General features: G+C 36.3%; 1 protein-coding gene across 3 annotated transcripts in view; it reads right to left on the bottom strand.

Moving 5' to 3' along the window:
- Window positions 1–774: 774 nt before the first annotated feature.
- The window catches only part of SECISBP2 (SECIS binding protein 2), a 33,599-nt gene continuing 8,605 nt past the window's right edge, over window positions 775–25,768 (bottom strand). For all 3 annotated transcript variants that reach the window (XM_063295244.1, XM_063295245.1, XM_063295246.1), the window contains 14 exons: window positions 24,994–25,226; window positions 23,729–23,792; window positions 23,070–23,227; window positions 22,205–22,354; window positions 20,405–20,506; window positions 17,209–17,352; window positions 16,938–17,070; window positions 15,427–15,596; window positions 13,780–13,918; window positions 12,588–12,747; window positions 7,097–7,317; window positions 6,753–6,907; window positions 3,581–3,779; window positions 775–1,665 (listed from right to left, as the gene is read on the bottom strand). In XM_063295244.1, the coding sequence (XP_063151314.1) occupies window positions 1,556–1,665; window positions 3,581–3,779; window positions 6,753–6,907; window positions 7,097–7,317; window positions 12,588–12,747; window positions 13,780–13,918; window positions 15,427–15,596; window positions 16,938–17,070; window positions 17,209–17,352; window positions 20,405–20,506; window positions 22,205–22,354; window positions 23,070–23,227; window positions 23,729–23,792; window positions 24,994–25,226 (2,138 nt within the window). In that variant the 3' untranslated portion in view covers window positions 775–1,555. The remainder of the gene's footprint in view (window positions 1,666–3,580; window positions 3,780–6,752; window positions 6,908–7,096; window positions 7,318–12,587; window positions 12,748–13,779; window positions 13,919–15,426; window positions 15,597–16,937; window positions 17,071–17,208; window positions 17,353–20,404; window positions 20,507–22,204; window positions 22,355–23,069; window positions 23,228–23,728; window positions 23,793–24,993; window positions 25,227–25,768) is intronic.

Below are 25,768 nucleotides of genomic sequence, written 5' to 3'. Positions count from 1 at the left end.
CTGCCCAGTAATATTATCAATAAAATACCTGATGATGTTTTAGTGCAAACACTTTTTGCTCTCTAAGAGGCATACTGCAAACAAATTTGTTTTGTAGTTGTACAATAATTCAATTCTCTTGAGACACTGAAATGTTGCAAGGCATATTATAAAATGGTCCAAAATGGAACAACCCTCCAAGTCCTTCTAGCAAGAACATGAATGGCTCAACATGGCTGAGGAGTGCCAACCGCCCACACAACAGTTGGCACTCCTGGCTGAAATCAGACCTCCTGCTCTGTTGGGGAAGAAAAAACGTTACGCTGATAGATCAGACTAACCTTCTCTCTCCAGTGGCTTCTAAGTTTACTCAGGGTCAGGAAAGTTATTACAAAGGACTGGGATTGTTTTTCATCCTAGGACACAATGACCCTTCACATTTTTTCTCTCTGCTAGGCTAAACTGTGCCTTTATCATGGATATATGAACAGAACTGTACAAAAGAATTTTTAGTAAAGTGCAATCATTCCACACTGCGTGGTTCTCCTCTTGCAGTGCTGCCCACTTTCTACACAAGGGAATCCTGCTCTCTTTCTAAGCATAGCTTTTACCAACGCAGCAGAAAAATTACTTGACATACGAAAGGTGAGCTATTTTATGATGAACATTTTCTGTATCTATGGCTATAACCTACTACCCATGTTTAATAAACAGTTGAAGGTTCATTCGACAGTCGAGAGGATCCCATTTGGGATGTTTGCAACAAATATATCTATAGGTTCCAAGGCTGCACACTTAATATCAAATTGGAATTGTTAATGGGACAGAATAGGAAAAAACAGTACCAATAAATTAATGATTATTCTCCATGTATTTAATAATTCTGCTTTGCTTCTACCATTTCTTTTAATTATACACCCATGACCTACACCAAATTGCTCTACCACATACTAAATTGGGTGACAGTAGTGCATTTCTGTTTTGCTAATTTGCATATATCCAGTATAGAATCCATTATTATATATTAGTATATTTATATATAATATATATTTACAATAAGGTCAGGGAGAAAATCAATGGTTTTCCCTTCTCTCATTTCATATTAATATTTTTATGCACAGTGTCATACATAGAAAAACAGAGCCACTTACAAGTGTAATGCAATTCATTTGAATCAATCCAGATTCAGTGATGTAATTACAGGAAATTATGAGAACGGTGATTTGGAGATTCTGTGCTTACACAGAGCACAGAGTAGCAGTATGACATTAGGCCAAAGGTGATTTCACTATTGCTATAGGAAAATACAAACAAACCAGATTCAATTCCTGTCTCATTCTGTATTTGATTTGGATGAGTCAAGTACTTTTACTGAATCAAGCCTAGAAGGGAAGTTGTTTAACAACTCTGAATTCTTTGGCATTAAATTATCTCAGAAATTCAGCTACATATTATATATTCTATATTCCAGATAATTAAATTTAGATAATTTACTATTTACATATCTTATATACACACAGACACACACACACATAAAGTAAAAAAAGTCAGTAATGCCAAAGAAGGTAGTCTTGATTTACTGAGGCTCCTCAATACCCAAAGGCAACATGTCAGTGGCTGACTCTTTTTCCAGCTCCAGAATGTAGGGATTATATTCCTCTTCAAGCTTTCGCTTCCAGATCTTAACTAGAAGTGCAAACAAACAAACAAAACACAAAAATATTTTCCTTCAGGAAAATACATATAACAGTTATGTACTAAAGTTCTTACAAAGACCATACATAAAAGATAGGAATGCAATATAGTTTTACTACACCTTTGAGAATGCTAAAGTTGGAAAAATAGTTACCCATTTCCCACTCAAATCTTGCAACTCTTGTATCGAGCCCCAGGATCACAAAATACACATAATCATTCATGAACACAATGATAGCTTTCTAATGAAGGAAACCATAGATTATAATGGGGCTTTTTTTTTTTTTTAGGAAAGGGAAGAGTTTTCATTTATTAAAAACATGGATCAGCTTAAACCTAGATAACAGTTGGGCTAAAATCATTAATATTTTATTTATCACTTTAAAAGCTATGTAAGAAACCTAGCAGGCCATCCATGTTCCGAATAAAACTCTAATGAATTGATGGTTTGAGATAATTTATGAGATAAAGTGCCCAAACAGGTGGCAGCATTTAGCTAAACTTGGATGATCTCAAAAAGCTAAGCAGGGTTGGATGTTTGTCTGAATAAGATTACCTGGGCTAGAATGGGAAGAAAAAACAAACAAATCACAAACCACTTCCATATTGTTGCCATGAAAACTAAATTAATGATTCCATAAAATCATCAGAAGTTGAACTTGACACAAGGGAGACTTCACACAAATATCCTCAAAAGCTGCTGATGGCACCAATAATAATTCTATAACATGGAAGAGAATCAAAACTAGAAAACACTTTTTGCCAGCATTCACACATTAGTTGAATAGCTCAGTACTTTAAGCATAAGAACTCTTGAAGGAAGTGAAGAGCAACACATAATTCATCCTATAAAAAGATAGTTGCTAGTCTGTCCTATCCACATGTATTAATGTACCTCTTGGTCAGTATAGCACAATATGGCCTGTATTCAGAAGAATCACTGCTACCAGAAGTGAAGAAATAATACACGTACATGGTGGTGAAAGAATCCTAGAGCATTGATTCAAACATGTCTTATAATCAGCACCAGAAATAACACAGAAGCTTTACAGCTCTGAGAATGGTTACTAACTTCAAATACATATTCTATCACAAATGAGATCAACAAGGTAATGGTGGTTTTGCTTATCGCATTTGGCTTCTGCTAAAGAGGCAGTAGACCCAGTTTGGTGTAGTGGTTAAGTCATTAGACTAGAAACCGGGAGACCATGAGTTCTAGTCCTGCCTTAGGCACAAAGCCAGCTGGGTGACCTTAGGCCAGTCAATCTCTCTCAGCTGTAGGAAGCAGGCAGTGGCAAACCGCTTCTGAAAAACCTTGCCAAGAAAACTGCAGGGACTTGTCCAGGCAGTCTCTGAGAATTGGACATGATCGAATGATTAAAAAAAAAAAAAGGCAGTATGCATTCTGTGTATCTTTAGTATTTGTGTTTGGGCATTGCACTACTTTAGTTATTCTGCTACAGAGGCCTCAAGACAAGACTGGTTCGAGGCAGTCACTCACATCACTCTAAAGATTGATGCACACACTGCAGCAAGGGTTAGCAAACCAAGATTAGCATCATCAGGATTTGAAGAATGAAATGGCATATTCAGCTTCAACAGAGTAATGTGCAAAATCTGGCAACTGAACAATATTCCAGAATATTCTGTTCCCCTTCTGGAACTCAATGTCTAGGACACCTCAAACTGTTTCTGGTTTAAGAAATTTACTTTTGAAAATTGTTGAACTATACCAAGAATGGCATGGTTGTAGTGGGGGAATAGAACATTCTAGAGTTCTCTGGAATATTCTGTAATCACTGAATTGTGGTATCTCTACCATCATAAAAGCTTACCTTAAATATGAACATACACAGATGAACAGAAAAGAATTTCCGTATTTTAAACAAAGGCCCTGAAAACTCACTGTAATTTGGAACATCCTCTTCAGACCCTTGAAGGGGCACTATACCAGTATCTAGTGCACAAATCTCTTTCTGATGGGTTTGGAGTGCACAGTCACTTTGTTTTGTTTCTTCGCTTGACTCCTTCTCTATAGCTGAAATCATCTCCTTGTAGGCCAGCCTTGCTTCCATTGTCAATTCCACCATTTTGTGAAAATAGTCCTAATTTATAAGAATGGGGAAAACAAATGTATTTTGAATTAACATTAATTTTAGGACACGAGAATTGCCAGATGTACAAGCTGGGTTTAGAAAAGGCAGAGGAACTAGAGACCAAATTGCCAATATCCGCTGGATAATGGAAAAAGCCAGGGAGTTTCAGAAAAACATCTATTTCTGTTTTATTGACTATTCTAAAGCCTTTGACTGTGTGGACCATAACAAATTGTGGCAAGTTCTTAGTGGTATGGGGATACCAAGTCATCTTGTATGCCTCCTGAAGAATCTGTATAACAACCAAGTAGCAACAGTAAGAACAGACCACGGAACAACGGACTGGTTTAAGATTGGGAAAGGAGTACAGCAGGGCTGTATACTCTCACCCTACCTATTCAACTTGTATGCAGAACACATCATGCGACAAGCTGGCCTTGAGGAATCCAAGGCTGGAGTTAAAATCTCTGGAAGAAACATTAACCATCTCAGATATGCAGATGATACCACTTTGATGGCTGAAAGTGAAGAGGAACTGAGGAGCCTTATGATGAAGGTGAAAGAAGAAAGTGCAAAAGCTGGTTTGCAGCTAAACCTCAAAAAAGCCAAGATTATGGCAACCAGCTTGATTGATAACTGGCAAATAGAGGGAGAAAATGTAGAAGCAGTCAAAGACTTTGTATTCCTAGGTGCAAAGATTACTGCAGATGCTGACTGCAGTCAGGAAATCAGAAGACGTTTAATCCTTGGGAGAAGAGCAATGACAAATCTCGATAAAATAGTTAAGAGCAGAGACATCACACTGAGAACAAAGGCCCGCATAGTTAAAGCAATGGTGTTCCCTGTAGTAACATATGGCTGCGAGAGCTGGACCATAAGGAAGGCTGAGAGAAGGAAGATCGATGCTTTTGAACTGTGGTGTTGGAGGAAAATTCTGAGAGTGCCTTGGACTGCAAGAAGATCAAACCAGTCCATACTCCAGGAAATAAAGCCAGACTGCTCACTTGAGGGAATGATATTAAAGGCAAAACTGAACTATTTTGGCCACATCATGAGAAGACAGGACACCCTGGAGAAGATGCTGATGCTAGGGAGAGTGGAAGGCAAAAGGAAGAGGGGCCGACCAAGGGCAAGATGGATGGATGATATTCTAGAGGTGACGGACTCGTCCCTGTGGGAGCTGGGGGTGTTGACGACTGACAGGAAGCTCTGGCGTGGGCTGGTCCATGAAGTCACAGAGTCAGAAGTGACTAAACGAATAAACAACAACATCAAAATATAACTCTGATTATCCAAAGCAGCATAGCTAATGTTTGGAGATTTTATAGCTCAACAGTATCAAACTGTCACATGCTCCCAAGTACTGTGGTGTGTGGAAATCAAATTAAGCTAAAAAAGAAAAAAAAGGCTAAAGCACCAGACACAAGAGATTAAGAAAATAACCCTGGAAAATAGCATTTAATAAAATAATAAAACCCACAGGAAATTAAAGAGCCTGAACTGGCTACTGAAAATTGTGCAATAGAGAATATCTGGTAGCTCTAAATAAAATCTGCCAGCAGTCAGAATCTGCAGGCACAACACAATAAAACCAAGAAACTGTTGTATAAAAAATGGTAGTGACAATACCTGTGTGGAAGTTCAATTCATATTATAGTGTCTCTGCATGTCTCTGTGGCCAAGATCCCAATTGCATGTGAAAACAAACACTATTTACATGAACTGAGCCTGCTACAATTAAACTGCACAGATAAATAAGACCAGTTTGCTTGTCTTTTTTTCAGGCAAAGTCCATCTTAGGAATTTTGAAGCCACGAAGCTTCTTGCTTCATCAGTAACTTACACAGTATTTACAAGCAAGGTCTTATTTATAAGAGCATAGGGCAACTTGTCATACTCATGGCTTTAATATGTTGCTCATCTAGGAATCTAAGGTTAAACCATACTGTAACAGACTTTGCCATTTTGACAAACAGTCCTAGACGATGCACTAATATAAGAGAACAGACTGATGCTAATAAACCAACAGCTGCAACCCCTGCTGGGTACAGCAAAAGAAAGATGCATGACAAGAACACAATTAGCATAGGCCTCTAGATGATTTACTTAGGTTATTTGATAATTTAGCCTCACCAAAGATGCAAAAATTTGGCATTTGAACATGTGAATACTGGGAAGGTGATACTAAAATTAAACCGAAAATCAGGTGTTTTTTTTCCCTGTCTTTGGAGAATTGGGGGCACCTGGGAAATACGTGTATCTTCCCTTGTAAGGGGCCCTGGATCAATCAGTTATCTATTCTTTAAGAAGTTTTACACAGTACATCTGGTTTACGCTTGCAATACGCTGTGTTCTGAATTATACGGAGTAACTGGGGTATGGGGAAAGTGCACTGATTCCTTTCTTCGAACAAGTTAGAAATACTCTGCTACAGCCAAAGAGGTGTTTGTGGAGGAGCGTGCAGGAAGCAAAGAGAAAGTAACTTGCTGAAATTTCAAACATAAGCAATTTTTTTTCATGTTATTCAAGAATTATTATAATAGGAGTCTTTGACAAATACACACTTTAGACAAAACCACCTTCTCACTCAACTGATGCCTACCAGGTCCTAAGCAAACCATGCGCTCAGTGCAGGGCCCTGACTCAATGAAAGCCAACTTGCTTGGAGCCATGAATGCAAAAACTTTCCTTTTGCAAACATCCACACTGAGCATACAGGTAACTGCACAAAACTGACATATTTGCTGGGAGCAACAGAGTTACTAAGAGTAATCATGAACAAACCATTCTGCATTGCTCTAATACTAGAATAGCACCCAAGTTACTTAAAGGTGTAGAAAACTCCCAGACAAGGCGTAGCGATTGGCATCTTTTTAAATGCTGGCAGTAGCTGTCGTAATATTAATAATTAAGACTTTTTAAAACTGAAATTCAAATCCAGATTAACAGAAGAGGGCAAACACTAGCGATAGCACAACTCACCTGAGCCCCATCATAGCTGAATATTCCCACCACACTGACAGGCACTAATTTGTTCACACAGTGCCCTAGAGCTTTGCGATTGAGAGCGAAAACAAATGGAATGTTCTGTTCACAAGCAGAGTCAATTATGAGATGCAGAGTCTCATCCAACCCACCTGTGATAAAATAAAAGCCAAATTAAGAGAATGAGCCATTAAAACAATGGTGCTGATGAAGTATCTCATTTCTCTTCATTTATATGAAGAGAAACTAAGACCTGAGGCATCTCCCAATCTCCTACCATACTCCATCACAAAAGCGATCTGTTTGCTTTAGGTAAATACATTTTTAATGTAACAGCTCACCTTTTGACTGAATTTTTTCACAATTTGGAGAAATGATGACACATTTCAACTTTTTCAGCTTCAAGTGTTTCAACACTTCTCTGAGTCCCATAACGAGCCTGCGTTTCGTCTTAGCCTTGACAGGGTCTTTCTGATACAGGCGGTCTTGGAAACGAACCAACTCTTTCAAGAGATCTGTAACGCAGCTGTCAACCTCTTTACTAAGCACTTGGGTACAGTAGCTAAAGAAAGAGACAATTGTTTCAGTATTTTAGCAAATGTCTGACTCCCTTCTATCTCCTTCTCATCCATTCTAACCAAAGATACATACAAATAAACAAGCAGACTATGTTCAGAACAAATAAAAACGTTTATGTAACAAATATGGTTCTAAACCTTGAAACAAAGTCTCAAAACACTGAATAAAAATGCGTTAGAGAAACATTGGAGGGTTCAAAGCCTTGAACCATCAACAGGGCCTCTTTCTATTTGTATAAGCTCTACCTATAGTCACCAGAACCAATGGCACAAAGGTTAAAGACAGTCCTCCATAAGGAGAAACTTATTACACTTCTCAGAAAAGAGCAATTTCTGAAAAGCCTCAAGTTTTATTTATTTGTCATATTTACATAGCCACCCATCTCACAATCAAGTTCCAATATGATCTGCCAAAAACAGGTTAAAGAATATTAAGCTACCCTGGACCTCCTGGAAGAGGAAAGCACTTAGCCAATCTTGTCTTGACTCAGAAGCTAAAAATAGGATCAGATCTGGTTACCACCAAGGAATTCCTGGGTTATGGACTAGATTAGAAGCCTACAGCAAACCTCATTCTTACCACAGTATATTTAAGAAGACTTCATGACTGTGTCACATACTTAACATGAGCTCAGCTCAGCTCAGGGGTGTCTTAGCCTTTTCTTTATTCTACACGGCTCGTGTGCCAAAGGACCTAGCAATTAACACTTACAAATCAAAAATGGGTATTGAGCAGGTGAAGGTGAAAATACACTTCTCTGGTTCCTTAGCAATGGGTCTGTGGAGAAAATCCATCACAGGAAATAAGAGTAAATGCTGTTTTTATCAGGAGAAGTTTGAAAGCTGAAGCCAGGTTAGGAGGATTCTCTTCTTAGTTCCCAATTTTAGAGGTGTTTTTTGCATCAGTAAATACTCTTGCGTAAAATATAAGAGTAAATTCTAAACTTTCAGTCTCTGGATCAATAGTAAGATGATTTATTTATTAAACATATTTGTAAGCTGCTGCAATCAAAAACAACTCTCAGCAGCTCACTCTGCATTGTGTTTTAGATCATGGAAAGAACGACATTTACTGTAGAAAGATAGGGGAGGAGGCAGATTCCCTCTCAGTTATAGAATCTTGGCCTGTGCCTTAAGTGAACACACAGAGATTTGGTTTGGTTTGTCTTTCTAGAGAACAAACTATGTTCATGCAAAACTAAAAGTGGACCATTTATATACAAAAGAACTGGCAAACTGTCCTCATTTAAAATTTTCTTTATGTAGACACAGCCACATCCTGCTGTAGTTAGATTTCTGGCATTTAATATTTGCAATATTAAACCAATATATTATGTTTTATCTGGTATTCTAAGCAATGACAATCATATATGATCTGCCTCTGGCTAGGGAAAAAGTGGGGTAGAATTAGCTTGTGAGGCAAGCAGATCAAAATGGGGCCATTTCTTTATACCTTGACTCCTCATGTGTAAACTTACATTTCACCAAGTCTATCACTCTCTATCTTACATGATACTCACAAAAAGAGAACAAGTCCTATCAGTATTCTTGTCTTTATGTAGATCCGAATTTAATGAGAAGAGGAGACTTCCTAAAAAAATGCTTTCTTCTTTGTTTCAGCTGATCTTTTGACAGCCAAAGGCCACAGACTAGTTTTCTGTTAACAGCACTATCACAATAATTAAAAAGTAGCATACAATATGAGCCAGGAGATCAGACTATGACTTTAACATGCCATTCACATTTTCTCAATTTGAGCCAATCCAGCTCAGCTATAACAGATGATAGGCTAGAATTAGTGGATATCCAGTGAACATCAATGTTATACAAATGTATAAACCTACAATAGATCCAATGGTGAAACATATTCAGGAATTCCATGGTAAATTGCAAGAGGTGCTAAATACAACAACTATAAGACACGTTATTACACAGTACTATGAGTGATTGAGTGCAGGAAGATTTAGACAATACAGGTTAACAAAGTTTGCAAATGAATTATTTTAAGACAACATACACATAAACTGTATTCATATGGCAACAGAAGCAAAGATTCTACAAATGGACATCACTGAATGTACAACATCAGAATAAGATCTCCTTTATAATAGGAAACAGAAGATGAAAAAATGTAATTTGTTCAGCCGGAACACTTCCAGGTGAGGATTGTGGGACAGATCATGAATTATTGGTGTCAAACATACAGGTTAAACCTTAAAAGTTAAAGAAAGTTTGACCAGGAGGAATACATCAATCAGAATTTAAGCTCAGTTAGGGGACAGATGCAGTACACTTACATGAAAGAGAACCTGAAGAGAGATGAGAAGAGATAAGAGACCCAGTAAAAATCAAACATTTCAAAGAAGAGAGGATTCAAGGGACTTGCAGATCAAGCATCATGATAGCTGGGAAAAGACAAAGGATGAAAGCCAAAGCCTCTGGCAGTGAGAAAGACTTATGATGACCCAACACAGATGTTCGACATCAAGCAGGAAAGGATGAGATAGTCCAATAATGTGGAAAAAATGCAAATTCTAAGAAAATGCAGATATCTTTACAACGATCACAAAAATCATGGGAGAAATTTTGCCAAGTTAGGGCTTCTTAGGAGTAAACATGGAAGAAATTGAATAGAAGCAAATGAGGTTAATGGAAGATGGAAAGATAATAGTCAAATCTTTTACAAATAGGATTGTAGAATGACAGAAACATTTCTTGCAGGGGAATATATTCAGGAACTAACTTTCCTAGAAAGGGAGGGACAAGAGGTACTAAACCAACTGTCAAATAGAATAGTACCAAATGTAGATGAAATACCTACTGAACTGCTTAAAGCTGCAGAAGAAACAGATAAGATACTAAGAACTTTACTTCAACAACTACAGAACAAGACTATGAGTTATAGATTGGAAAATATCATTGCATAGAAATAATTGAATCACTGCCTTAATTCCTCAAACAAGCAAAATTTTGCTTAAGATCTTACAAAGAAGAATAAAGTTCTATATGGAGAAAGAAATGCCAAATCAACAGGCAGATTTCAGAAAAGGCACAGGGACATGAGATCAGATAGCTAAAATAGGATGGATAGTAAAGATAACAAGAGAATTTAAGATGTCTTACCTCTGCTTTATTGATTACAACAGAGCTTGACTATATGAATCATGCCAGAATGTGAAATATATTAAGACTAACGGTTGTACCAGAACATCCTATTATTCCTCAGACGAACCTTTACAGTGACCACTGTACTACTGTAAGAACTAAATCTGGGAAAGAGAAGTTGTTCGGAATTGGGGAGCAAGTAAGAAAAGGATGCACACTGCTCCCATATCAGTTTAAACTATACAGAGAATCTACTATAAGAATAGAAGGCTGGAAGAGATGACAGTTGGAATCAAAACTGGGAGTCTGACTATTTGACACGTGCAACCACTGCTGACTTTGTTAGCTGAAAGTAAGAAGACTTAGAAGAACTCATTACTTAATAGAGATGTACACAACATTCTGTATATGAAATAGATGGTTTTGAATAATCTGTACTTAACAGATACATGCATGCTTCAGCTATTTGGGTGCAGGTACAGAACAAAACATGATTGTTTTATTCTTGGCATGGACTGAAGTTTCTTGTTCCAGGCAGAAGTGGTTCTGTGGGGAGGGGAGGATGGGGAAAAAAACCAACAACACTGATGACTGAGAAAAGTAAAGGAAGGCACTGGGATGATCATGTGGCAGGTAGGCTGATGGAGTATGCTAAGGGGAGAGAGGACACAACATGCATCAGCCTTGTCCTACTCACCCCATCCAGATTCTGTTTTGTTTGAAGTTTGGAATGACCAAAGCATTTCTCATTTCAGTTCTGCTCAATTGTGACTGGCCTAAAATTATCTGGCCGAACATCCAGAATGTGATGGTTTGTTCTGGATTCAAAACAATATTTTTTCTCTCTATTGGGCACACCCCTATCATTGAAATAAAAATGAGAAGTGAAAAAAAATATGGGTTAATGTTAAATACTAAGAAAACAAAGTTCATGTCAACCCATATACCCTGTGAATGTACCACTGTAAGCTGAAAAGAACTGAAGGTGGTAGATAATTTTGGAGTTTGGAGTCAAGAATAAAGACAGTGTACTACAGAAGTAAGGAGTAAATTAATCCTAGCAGGAAGGCAATGATAAACTTTGACAACATCATGAAGGATAAAAGATATAAGCAATGGTTGTTTCAGCAGTAATGTACAGCAGTGAATGCTGGACATTACGGAAAAGTGAAAGAAGACAGATGAGTATCATGGATTTGGAAACACTTTTTAAGAGTACTGTGGACTGCAAGAAGAACCAAACAGTCTTGGACTAAATAAAGTCTGACTTCTTCCTTGAGACAATGATCAGCACAGAATACTTTGGCCATGTAGTATGAGTGGATGATGGACTGGGTGTGTGTGGACTACATTTGAAAACATTAAGAAAGGAGAAAAAAGGGGGAAATACCAATTACGTGGATGGATGGTATTAAGGTCGGCACTGAAATGTCTTTGGAAGACCTATGGATTACTACCTGGGACAAGTCAAGATAGAAGCTATTTGTCCATACAGTTACCAGGGGTTGAGCCAAACCTACCAGCACCCAATTAACATCAACTGAACCAAACAGTACATACAAGGATAAGATGGTTCAAAACCATCAATTTGTCCGTCAACCAAAATTGTCCAGTAGCCAATTTATAAAAAAAAAAAAATATCCATCATTTGACCCTAAAATGTAATTTGCTTATCAATTAAGGTCATTCCAGGATTATTTATTAATTCAGCATGTAGCTAAATGTATGGAAGGCTTCAAATTGGATAGAGAACAGGGCCATACAGGCAGCTTCCTCCCTTTCTGATCTTCAGAAGTTCAGCTGGAAATCTCAAGTCAAAGTTATCTGTTTGAACATGAGTGAATAAACCATAATGCTGGACTGCATGGGAAGTTGTACTAACATTCAGGTCAGTGTTGAGTACAGCTGCCCTTCAGACAGTCATGTTACAGAAGTTGGGGAGAGTAAGAAATGTTATGTTCATACTATACTCCATCCAGTTTGAAAGCTTTTACATATTCAGTGGAAGACTTGAACAGGCCTCCTAAGGATTCTAAAACAATTGTAGCTTTGTGCAAGAACTACCATCAGGCATCCCACTTCACAGAGCAGTCAGGCCCATAATAGAAGCAATACATTGCTACTGAGTGACTGATACCAATGTACTTACTCTCTAAATCTTCGGCTATGGATTTTGGGAAGGCTGGCTTTCAACTGTGATGGAACAATGGAGTTTTGCATGGAGTCACTGAATTCTGTACATTTCAAGTCCACTTCTGAACTACCCTGGGTTAGAATTACTGGATCCACTGTGACTTCTTTTACATTTTCTAAGTTAAAGGGAAGTTGGATACACAAATGGTTATTTTTTTTAATTGATCAGAAGCCTCAGAGCTATTATAGCTATTTTAGCTCAGTTTAAATCTATTAAGGAATTATTAAAGTGAAACTGGCATGAAATTAACATTCTGCATAAAGAGGAGAGATTACAGAAAGGATAGCCATTCATTCCCGGAGATCATTTTACATATTTCTATTTGTTTAAAGTTTAAGCAATCTTTGTATCTAGAGCAAATAGTTAATACTTAAAATCATTGTATCACCACTATCCTTCAAAGGCAATATGCTTCATACTAATAAGTGGTGAGTTTAAATAGAGAGCAGATCAATCCCAAGTAGGAGACCACTCCTATAGGTTTGAAAGCCAAACTGAACAATCACCATGCTATCTTCCAAGCACCATTACTACAATTTTCTTATTTTTCTTTATTCTATGTTCTCATTGCATTTTATATTGTATTGAATTTATTGTTAAAACTTTGTATACTGCTTGAGAATGGTCTAAATAACAAGCGACACATACACATATAATAAATGAACGTATATTAATAAATATAAAGAATATATGTATAGTTATATTTAAAATTAGATTAAAGCATAAATATAAATAAAATAGTAACTCTTCCTCATAATTCCAAGCTCCTTATGTTACAATTCTTTTCTTTCCCTGTTTTAAACTAAACAGTGCCTCCTGCATGTAGAAAACCTGGCAATCCTAGATGCCAAGTAAGATGTAAGCATGGTGAAATGAAGACCAAACCTTGTCCACTGCAGCTTTTAACTATCTGATTTCTCACAAATATACAAAAGGCTCAAAAGTGGCAATTATATCTGCATAAGGAAGATGAGAATTTTTAAACAAGACTTTTTGTGCAAACTGTAGGAAAAAGTAACTATCTAGGCTCATATGCAGTAGCAGCTGTATCACAAGCAATGCCACACCAATTATTCATTAGCACAATTTTTAAAAAATCATTCCCTACAAACACCTGGAACTGACTGGTTCCAGATGCACACTGTACCTTCTCTGGAAGCTTTACAGTGTGCTTCATTATCAGGAATAGATTCTGCACTCTGCTCAACAGCATCAGTATTCTTTGGCGTAGCCATCAGTTCTAAAATGTGTTGCTGTTTCCGTTGTTCTCTCTCTTTCAAAATAATCTTAAAAAGAAAATACTTGCATCATTACTTTCCCCAAATAAAGTTAACTGGTCCCTGAAACATTAGCTGGCAAAATGTAACTACTTTATAATCCTTTTTGTCTGAATTTCCATGAAAGGATGTAGGGCAAGTGGGCAGATTTTAAAAATGTGGGGATATTGAATTCCTGTTGAACTTGCTCAAGGGGATGGGTTGTAATGAATGTCTTTAGTAATGCAAGCTTCTAGAGATTCCCATTAAGTTAGAATTTATTCATGTTGACCCACCATTGGCCAAAAATCTAGAGGGGGCAAATCCCTGAGGAAGAACCAAAGCCTCTCTCTTGGTAGTTAAAGAGCAAGGGAGGAGTTGGCTGGAGGCCTTTTCTTCCTCCTGCTCCTCCGGAATTTTCTTGGGAGCAGCGACTAGCTGTGAAGAAGGAAAGAAAGGAATCTAAGCTCAAGCTGTGGGTGACATCTTCTAGGATGCAGAATGGAATCTGATGTATACAGACTTCTAGGTGCAGTGAATAACCAGAAAGAGTAGGGTTAGGGTTGATTTTATTTTATTTTGAATAGTCACTAAGCAAGCCTCATTCAATTTTCTTCAAAGCTAATCTTTCTTCTGATGCCTAACTACATATCGTACTAAGCCTACCCACCATCTCTTCGTCCATACTTCCTTTTTTGAAGCTTAATTATTTTTTTAAGCCTAACATCCAGCCATATTTTCTTTACTACTGTGTATTCTTAACAAACTTTCAGTACCATTTAAACAGATATATTTGTTGCCAATTTATGTCTTGTGTAGATTACAATGTGGTAACATGCATCAGAAGGCCTTGGTCTCTACTGACTGAAAACTAGGTATTAGGTTTAAAGTGCCCTTAAGTTCCTTCAACTGCAAAAAGGAGAAGACTTTTTCCTTCTTATGGCCTTATCGCTACAACCCTGACTGAGGGGAGGAAAACAAAATGGTGGCAGCAAACACTAGCTAAGGCTGCGTCTGTTACATCACCCTGGGCTGTCCAACTGGACGAGGCAGACCTGGTGGTGTAGTTTTAGAGGAGTAGAAGGGCTGTTACACATCTCTGACAGGCAGGCCTGTTGCTAATGCATCTCTGCCTAAATTAATAAAGAAGAGAGAAATCCTACAAGAAAACTATGGCATGTTAAGGCATCATCTTAACAGGAAGAAGCATCCTTTTAACATAAACTAAAAGGCAGTTCACAGGAGGCTGCTAAGGTTATGCTACTGTGTCATACATTTTATATCCCTAATCATCTCAACAGCCCCCCCCCCAAAGCTCTTTCACTCTTCTACCTTAACAGTGGATTCACTCCAATTCTATCTCACCCACATCCCTCAGGGCTGATAATGTATCAATCCTTAATATGTTTCTCACAGCAACAGTCTGAAAAATGTCATACTAATATTAAGGAAGGAAAATACATTTAGAGTAAGAAATGTTGATAAGGCAAAGGAGCAACAGTTACACTATACTTGAATAAATGGTTAGACGAGTGTACCTTTTTTAGTGATGTTGGCTTCTTTGGCTTCGGGATTTCTCTCTGCTTCCCCTTTTTGACCAATGGAGCACTAGAGTCCAAAGGATTGTGTGGGGTCTTTCCCTGAATTAACTGTGGATTTTTTGTTACAGTCACAGATTCCTTTGAGGGCAATGTTACTGCACCACCAACTGAAACAATGCAAATGTATCATCTGGTGGAGACTTTAAATCTGAAATCATTACTTACACTGGAATATAATTCAGATTTAGCACTCAACACAGCACATGAATGACACATGAACTCAAGAATGTGCTGAACAGAACACCCTCCTTTCCTTCTGTAGCAATATATCTACTGCTATGCAATTCACCAGCCTTCTCCGAAATAAGTTGTTTTAGAAAAGTAAATTGCAGCAATTTCTTCTGCCCCATTTCCTACCAATTTTAACTAAAAGTAATTATTTATTTATCAAATTTTGCCACTGCCCATCTCCCCCCAAAAGAGTTCTGTTTATATCATAGCTAATTTTTTAAATGGCAAAATACTATGGTTTGCTATTAAATATATCTGTTTTAGAATCATATCTAGGCAACGTTACTAAATTCTCTTGCACCTTCATCCAACCCACTACAGATTCTGTCTTGTTCTGGCAAGTGTCTTGCCTTATTACTGCAAATAAACCAGTTTGGTAGTTTAATACCAAATGTTTAAATGACATTTAAGAAGTCATGCAACTTTTTCACTGAAACTCAGTGAAGTCATTACCACCTTGCATTTTAGATCTATGAACAAAGCCTGACCAAATTTATTGTAATACCTTGTGTGATATATTCAGACTGCTCCCACCAACCTTTTGCTGATTAAGAGCAGCTTTATCATTCACATCCATCCGGTTTCTAAATTACCATAGCTACATAATTTAAGGCTCACATTATAAGCCTTAAAAAGCACTGGTTTTGGGGCTTACACAGAAGCCTCATCAAATAATAGAGAGGTACTATGCCGGCCCAAGGTATGATGCCCTTGTGTATCATTTTTGAAATTGCACAGCTTTAATATAATTATGGAAACTAACAACAACAACAACAATATAATTACATGAAAACTGAAAAATCCACAATGTCCATACTATAATTTCAGTTACAGAGCTAATAATTTGAACTGTTTTGTATTCCATTAATATTAACATTCCTATATCCTAGAAACCAGGAGACTGTGATTACTAGGCCTCCCTTGGGCATGAAAGCCAGATGGGTTATTTTGGCCAGTCACTCTCACTCAGCCTAACCCACCCAGGAAAATATGAGGCAGGAGTATTAGATGTGTTTGCTGCCTTGAATATTTACTTATTGAGAGAGAGAGGGAGGGAGGGAGGATAAAAATCCAACCCTTTCTCTGGGACTTTGTTTTGTGAACTATACTGAATTCTTTCAATAATTACCTTACCTCAGAAGTTAAAAACTACAAAATAGATAAAAAACAGTGATAGATTTGAATGGCATCATCTAGAGAAACTGTCAAAAGCATACCTGAAAGCACCACAGGTTTAGACGACTGCTTTAATTTTTCTGCATGGTGTTTTTCTTCCAAAACTGCCAGCATACCCCCTAAATCAAGCTGCACAGGAATCTGACTCTTTTTTCTATTGCTCTTAGATGGCTCCTGTAGGATGTAAAAAAAGTACACATTTTCCCCGTTTCAAATTTTACCTAAGAAACAAAATGTATGTGAGCATATTTATCCAGCAATATTCATGTAGCTCACAAGCAAGTTAACGTAACACAGAAAGGACAACTTCACCTGCATTTTCCTTTTTTCTATTGGAGCTGGAGCTGGTGAATCTTGTTTGCCTGTTTTTCTTGTTGATGATACTTCTGGCTTGGGAGTTTTTAATTCCTTTGGAGAACACTCATGAGACTCAAACCTAGAGATCTTTGTGATTACATTGGAAAAGAGAAATACAATGAAAAAGCTGTGTAGGAAAAAAAGCATGGCTCTCAGCTGAACATTCTAAATACAGGTAGTCCTTGTTTAGTGACTGACTCATTTAGCAACTATCTGCAGTTACAATGGTGATGAAAAAGTAACTTTGTGACCAATCCTTGCATTTATGACTTTTGCAGGTCTGTAAAGCTAAGGAAAGCTGAAGTAAGAACATAAGCACAGCTGCGGTTTCACTTAGTAACTGCTTTGTTTAACAACCAAGTTGCTGGTTGCTAAATGAAGATTATCTGTAGCTTTTAAGATCTACCAATCTGAGACTTCCAGTGGGAACATTGTGGACTGAACAGTGGTGCCCGCAAGCTCTGCGAGCATAACTGACAACGTGGTGGTTTGTTTTGGGCTCAGGCTTTTCTTGAAGCCCTGGAGCATTTTTTCTGGAGAAAGGAAAAGGCTCGGAATCACCCCACTTGTCTTTCGGATGGTGGCTCATAGCCAGAAGATCGTAAGCAGCGTTCGCGATCAACTGGTAAGAGCTTGCCAGGAGGCTAGGATTTCATCATTTCCAAGCCACGTTGTAGCCTTAAAGGGACATTAAGTCCAGCCACCCCATTTCTAAAGCACCCAATTTATTATTATTTTTTTAAGTATTTGTGCCCTAAGAGAGGCTTTCTACAACAAAGAGAAACTGTTTCTCTTGGTGTTTATCATTATTTTTGTGATTAACCTTTCCTTCCAAATTCTTTTTAAGTTCTGGACTTTGCTTTCCATTTAAATATTAAGGAGGGTTGAGAGTATATCATTTTCTCCTTGAAATTATTTTTGTACTAATTTTGAAGATTTTAGCTTTTTCCTACATGTTGAATCTGCTGTTTTGAACTTTTACTTCCCTGCTGCAACTTTCCCTGGGAACTGTTATCTTGCCTCAAGAATGTAAACTCAGTTTGGACGTTATCAACTTTCACTTTTGCTGGTAAATGTACCTAGGGGGCGCCATAATCTACTGCGTGAGACATGGAGGATTTCAGTCAGGCTTCCTCTGATTTTCATCGAGATATTAAGCAAGGTATTAAGCAGATTCTTTCTCGTTCTTACCAAGCTCTTAAGCGAGACATTCAGAGCATTGTGGAAAATATGAGTTCTAAAATGTGCCATCTGGTTGGGGATGTTGTGGCTGAAACTGAGGAATTCAACAGCGACAGAAATATTTCTTCTAAGAGTGAGATCGGGTCTTCGGTTGAAATGCTGGGTGAAGATTGCAATGTTGAGGTGAAGAAATTTAAAGGAGAGATCGAGCCGCAAGCCATGAGAGGAACTGATCTTTGGATGGAATGGTTATGGGAAAGAAGGGGTTATTAAGTATGGGAGGTTTTCTGAAGAGAAGTCTGTGTTCTTGAAGGGAGTAGTTGGGCTGTTTGATTTTTTTTCCAGAGAAATGCTCTCTGTTTGTTATGGAGATATGTAAATGCTTTGGTCTATTTTGAAGTGGGGTAAGGGGATAAGAATATACAGTAGACTCTCAATTAACTGGAACTCAAGTAACGGCACTCTCAAGCAAGTGGCAAAAAAAAATCTGTATCTCTCTGCTGCCATCTAGTGGGTATTAGGGTTTAATAGTAATTCTCAGGCAACCAGAAACTACATTTATCCAGCATCTACCAAACCCCATGGGTGCCGGTTAACTGAGAGTCTACTGTATATCTGGATGGTCTTTAGGTTCTGGATGATTTTATTTACCTTTAACGATTGGGATGAAGCATTAGGTATAAATAATAATAATAATAATTGGTTTTGGGTTTAGTTTGGCTTATTATAATTGTTGTATTATTAACTATAATGGTAGAGAGTTTAATGTGTTGTTTACTTTGATTTTTATTATAGTAGACAGGAATGTGTTGAATAGTAGTGGGAAGGAAATAATTAAGTAGTTGTTATCTTTGGGGGGGAAGTTAATTAGGAGTTTTGTATTTTTTTTTCCTTTTAATATAAGGTGAGGGAGCAATTGTATTTTAGTGATTTTTATAATGTGCTTATGGAACGATTTATAGAAATAATGTGATCTTGGTTTAATATAGAGTAAGGGATTGATTATGGAATTTTATATTCTTGCTGTTTAAAGTCTGAAGTCACCTCTTTTTGTAATTTCTACAATATTTTTCTTGCGTTTTCACACTTTAGGTTTTTTTCTGTGTAGTTTTTTGTTTTTCTGTAACTTTTATCGTTTTCTGAAATTTAACAAAATTCTTATTAAAAAAATATCTAAGTTCTTATGAGCTAACAACCTTCAAATTGTAGGTAAATAAGATTCTAACTATCAACTCCAAAATATCATGACAGGTTTGGATTCAAGTGGTATTCCATGGATGCTTTCATATGTGCATCTATTCCGGCTTCAGTTCTTTAGTCTCATATATCTGTGTCACATGTGATAGGCTTGTCAATCCCATCTTGCATGCATGGGGATGCCTTCTGTTCATACAAAGGACTTTGGGTCCAAGTAATTACCAAAGCTTTTCTAATATATCTAGGACAGCCATTCTTAAGACACTGGAGCCAGGAAGCAATTCTGAGACCGTTATGTATATATCTCACAAAATGTCTTCTACGAGTATTTGCCTATTCACAAAATGGTTGCCAATGTAGACATAAAATGTCCCAAAACACCCATTTATGAAAATGCAAACCAGCAAGGATATTTTCTAATGCTGCAGCTCTCTGCTATTTTTATTGTCTAAGAATGCTTATGAGGAGTTTTTGTATTCAAGTATTTGAATAAATAAAGATGATACTGGTCCTTTGTATCATTTCACCTTCCGCGGATTGCAAGGGAACTGGTGGGGTCAAGGGAAACTTCTGTCAATATATCTTCCTCTTATATTTAGACCAATTTCTTTCTTATGACTGAAATAATAAGCCCACTTTTCACTACATTTAATACAGCAAAGTGCTCAGGACAGATCTGAAATGAAGGAGGAACAAATCCCTGCCAGTAAAATAAATAAAAATAATGAATACCAATTTAAAAATGAGGATGGAGGCAAATAATAACTCTTACTTTAGTCTTCTCAATAATAGGTGTTACACAAGTGATATTTTCAGTTGCTTGTTTATGACTTCTATCAAAAGCAGCTGCTAAATCTGGGAATTCTTCAACATCCTGAGTAAATCAAAGTAGACTGTTAGAGTAGATCTGGGTAGGCAACAATTTATTTATTTACACATACAATTTAGAGACCACCCAACTCCTGAGGATTCTAAGTGACTTACAATTAAAAAAGGAACGATACAAAAAAAAGCAGAGAAGAAATCATGAACAGCTGAAAGACAAACATATAAATGAAAGACCCACCCAAAAGAAGCTCAACCATTACCCTGCCCCAAGTTCTGGGTAGCCAGTTAGGTCTAATAGCTTCCTGAATATCATCAGGCTAGGAGCTACCTGGATCTTCTTTCTGAAGTTAACACAGCCTTTTCTAATCATGCTGCAAATATTGGCCATATGCTTTCTTACCATTTTTATGTGGGAAACACAAATAGTTAGATTAGCCATAGAATAGGTTAAAGACACAGAAGACAGAAAAACCCCATTGAAACTCAAACTGAAGATCAAAGGCCTATTCATGTGAATGACACAGTTCTATCCTACAGTGTCCTTGGCCACCAAAGATTATTTATCTCTGGTTTAAGCTATACCACACTATTCTGACACATTTTCCCTAGAACCAGGGTTCCTTCTCTCTCATTATGCCAGTTTATAGATTTCTGGGTATTTTTACATGTTTTTATATTCCCAGTGACTAAAAACAGAAGCTACATCTGTATTATATGAAGAAACAATTATTTCTAATTTTGAAGATGTAATATAGTAACTATGTTGATGTAATAAACTAAGACTCTCAGATTTCAGAATCAGAATTCTCAAGATTGAATCTCACATCTGTCATACATTCACTAGGCATACTGCTTTAGTTACTCCCTAAAGGAATATGGAACATATAATATAATGTTTTAAGTAGTCTTGTATGATAAATTATTAAGGATAATGTATTTGAAAGTTTTTGAACTCTAAAGCAGAATATAAATATAAAACAAAAGCATATGAACGAGTTAAGCATTTTCAAAAGCTATTATTTCAGTGAGAGATTTAAGAACGTGCAACTGAAATTAGTTGGAACAACAAAGTGATCTGCTCTGGTCAATTCATCCTACATATTCTAGTCACACTTTAAGATGAATGTTCCAGTGGGTTTTACTAAGCTAAGGGCATCAAGCAAAACCACCCTCTCTCTCGTTCTCTCTGTTTAATGCGTGTTTATTTATTCACGTTCAGGGAGGAAAACAAATCCTTAATGTTGGTAAAGATACTTCAAAGCCTTTAGTTTAAAAATAGTCATAAACGTAAAGGAAAAAAAATATTATATATTAGTTTATCATTTAAACTGTAATTCTACTTAATAGTGCCTCATAATGTGACATTTGTAAGAAGATTGTGATTTTCTCCGTTTATGTGTATCATTACTACACATGGCACTAAAAAGTATAATAAAAAAGGTAGAGCTTTATTCTTAAATAGGATCTGGCACTTTAAATGGGTAAGGGAGAAATCTTATACTAAAACCTGGAACTTACGGTTAATTTTTATTTTATGTGATTTTGGATTGTTATGTGAAGCTTACCCAAGTTGATCCTACTGACTATTCTTAATGAATATATGTTATCATTTCCTATAATGGGAAAATTCTTTCTTGTGATAAATCATAATTATTTTTCTATTTCTTTAAATTAAAGTAGGCTGTAAGTCCTTCACAGACACATGAATAAATAATTAGTTGTATCAGATAATTAGCTTTAGCACCTCAATTCTTGGAGGTTCCTGAACTAAAATGCTCTGGGTGTGAAGCTTCTCTACTTCACTGCATGATCTGGCTTTCTTTTTCTTCTTCTTTTTCTTCTTCTTATCTGCTATTTCTTCAAGGTCACTTGCATTTTCTCTTGTTTCTGATTGCTGTATAAGTAGAAGTAAATAATTTGTTAGGAGAGGAATAAAATAATTTCAAGATTGTATTGTAGAATAAGGCTTCAAGTTTAGTCCATAAGATGAAATTGTAATCATCTACCCTCAAATACAATTCAGATAAGCTCTTAGTCTCACATAGTGAAAACATGTTTTCCTACCTGGAATCACAGGTAGCAAAATGACTCCCTGTGTCATAACTCTGTCCTTATTCTAGCAACTCTGCTCAGTTTCACAACATGAGTATAAATGCATCTTAGACCTATAACTAAGATATGAAAATCAGGATTTTCTTCAAGATTAATAGGAAGACATTTTAATTAAAAGAATAGAAAACAGTCTAAGAAAAATTAATAGCAAGTTGTAAGGAAGTGAAGAAATATAGATAGAAGAAGAGACATGTGGTAGAAATCAAGGAAAGTTGATCAGGAGAGTGATTATGCACAGAAAAAGAAAGAAAAAAATGGATTATTTAATTTTATTTACTCATTTAAAACATTTTTATACCTTTGCCATTTAAAAATATCCTAGAGAAATAGATTTATTATTATTCTTCAAGACAAGAATACTATTCTTGTGTTTGATTTTTTTAAAATCACAAATTACCTCTTACAAATACATACATTTAAATATTTTATACTGCAGGGTCTGTAAAATTCTGGTTAATTATAAAACAGTAAAAGAGCTTGGATACCAATCTTTATACCTTATAGTCTTCAGGAACATTATCTGTTTTTTTACTTCCAGAATGATTGCTTGCAAGAACTGAAGCTGGAACTGAAACAACTTTTTTGGGAGTTTGTGACAGCACAGTGGCCCAAGACAAGGGTGACTCAGTGAAAAGACCTGAATGTGCCTGAGGAACTGAGAACAGACAGAATATACTATTCAAACTTTCTAAGTAATATCAACCACTAAAATTCAGCAAGATACACCTTCAATAGGCTATGCCAAGTTTTCTAAGGAACCCTTTCCAAAGGAACCATTTTGGAGATGTATTCCCCCTCCTCAAAAAAAGTGTTATTCTCATTTGAACACATATTTTTGCTGCACATAGTTAAGGAGAGCCTGACATATAAATATTAATAAATCTTCTGTTTACATACTGGACTGTAAATCTATATACGAAATCATGATTTGTATTTTATATATAACATGAAAAATGGAGTTCCGCAATGATTGTTACATACTCCAAAACAGACTAATCGCATTTGTGGATATTTTATCCATGGAATGACTGGATTTTAAGCACATTTATTGATACAGTAAGGAATGCAATGTGAATTAGTGCTTTAAAGAAGCTCTAAAGAAGCAGGATATAGCATCAGCTTGAAGCCAGGATATATTCTGCTGGATAGTGCTTACCTCCAGGATCTGATGAAGAACTTAAGGGTCTTGTTGGGAAATGCTTTTTCCGAGATACTTCATCCTGCGGTAAATATTAATACTTTAATTGAAAACATGCACAACTTAGCATATTTTAAAAGTAATTTATCACATGCACCACTACTCAGAATCAATCATAAAGTGAGTAACCTCACCACAGTAATAAATGAAATGATAGTTCCTAATAAAATAAAAAACTGGTGCCGAGTAGCTTTGGTGGTTGAAGGAAACATCTTGCTCCATTAAAGGAACTCTTCAGGATCTAGTGTGTAATTTATGTACAATGGAAAATCCATATTTAGTTACATTTACTTACAAATTTACAAAAATATAAAATACCAAAAATATATTTAATTTTTTTTTTGCCAGTCTTAAAAACCTCATCCCCTTAAATTTGCCAAGAGCTAACCTCATATTTAAAACCTCTAAGTCTCTTATACAGAATTCATTGCGAATAGGTGGGTTTATATTTTGCAGACTGATTATTACTACTTATAACTGAATTTCCTATCTATTTGTGTCTGATAAATGAAGCTAAATTTAAACAAAAATGAAAAAAATGTAAAAGGGATTGGAGAAATTCAATCCTTTAACTAAGTTGAGCAAAACAACAACTATGGTTGAACTTTAATTTATTAGGCCCATTTAACACAACCACGGGTATGCAAGAGAGTACACCAAAACTCACGTTTGACCAATATATACTAGGCTGTCTAATTAAAATATATTTAGTATTTATATTTATGATTTGTTAATATTTACCACCCGCTTGATAGTACAGGGAAGCCATATTAATGCTTTCGAGGCATTGCTCTCACTGTGAGACAACTACAAAAATTACTTCAAAAAGGAGGTATAAGCCAACCCATGCAAAAATCATTATATAAATACATAACTTAGTATAAGAAAAATAAAATCATTTTTAGTTAGTAATCCAAGTCTTTTTCTTTATAAATATAAATCAAAATAAGTCTTGCCTGTTTTTTCAAAAAAGGATCTTTTATAAGTAACTTATAAAATAATTTTCAAAATGAAATAGGAATGCCATTTTAGGAAGACTTAGAGGAACATTTTTGGTAGCTAAGAATTTTTAAATTTTCTCTAGCATTCAATGGGAACTGACATTTTTGATGAGACATTTATATTCATTTTCCTCAATAGAAATTGGCAGTTGCACTGATCAGCAAGTAGTTTCATATTAACACCTCAATGTTCAACGCTCCAAAGACTATCGAGTGGCTAACCTCTTTGATTATGTTTGAAATTGCAAGTTTTCCTGGAAGTGTCAAAGGTAGCTTATCTCCTTCTGCTGAGCGCACTGGCCCCCAGGCATGTTTCTGAAGATCCAGGAGACTGTTACTTTCCAGATCTTGCAGTTTTGGGAAATCTGACAAGGTCATTTCAAAGGCAGGTTCTGGAAGATGCTCAGTATTTGCAATTTGCTTGAACTTTCCATTTGTAACTTTAATAGGCCTATCTAATTTAAAACAAAATGTGAACAATAATGGTTACCTTTTTCAATGACATATAATCAGTTGATTCTTTTTAACAGTTATTATATGCAAGCCAGGTCCTGCAACAAAATATTCTGCTCAAGATTCAAGCTGCTTCATTCTACCACCTGGTATACTATCTTGATTTTCATCTCTTTCCCCAGCCAAGCCAGCCAATGATTATATCCCCACTAAGCATATTCAGTTCTAATTAGGTTCCCCCCCCCTTCATTTCCTCTCCCTTTTGATTTAGGTGTCTATTTGCAGATGCACACAATTGTGCCCTGTTCCAGCTACATGAAAATTCTGATTTTTTTTCTCAAAGATTTTTGTAGGAACCTCTTTGTTCAATTAGAGAGAATATTTTAGAATAGTTTCTCTGTGTGAATGGGAAAGTGCTGCATTTTAACAAAACTTTAAAGAGCCAAAACTATTCGTCACTTTAAAAAACAAATAGTTCATGATGCCTAAACTTATGCAACAATGACTTAGAAAAAAATCTAAGAACATATATTAACTGAAAGTG

Source organism: Candoia aspera, chromosome 2 (genome assembly GCF_035149785.1).
Source record: "Candoia aspera isolate rCanAsp1 chromosome 2, rCanAsp1.hap2, whole genome shotgun sequence".
In the NCBI taxonomy this organism is placed as follows: domain Eukaryota; kingdom Metazoa; phylum Chordata; class Lepidosauria; order Squamata; family Boidae; genus Candoia; species Candoia aspera.
The sequence above is the reverse complement of the archived record's forward strand: the minus strand, read 5'-3'. Positions and strand labels throughout refer to the sequence as shown.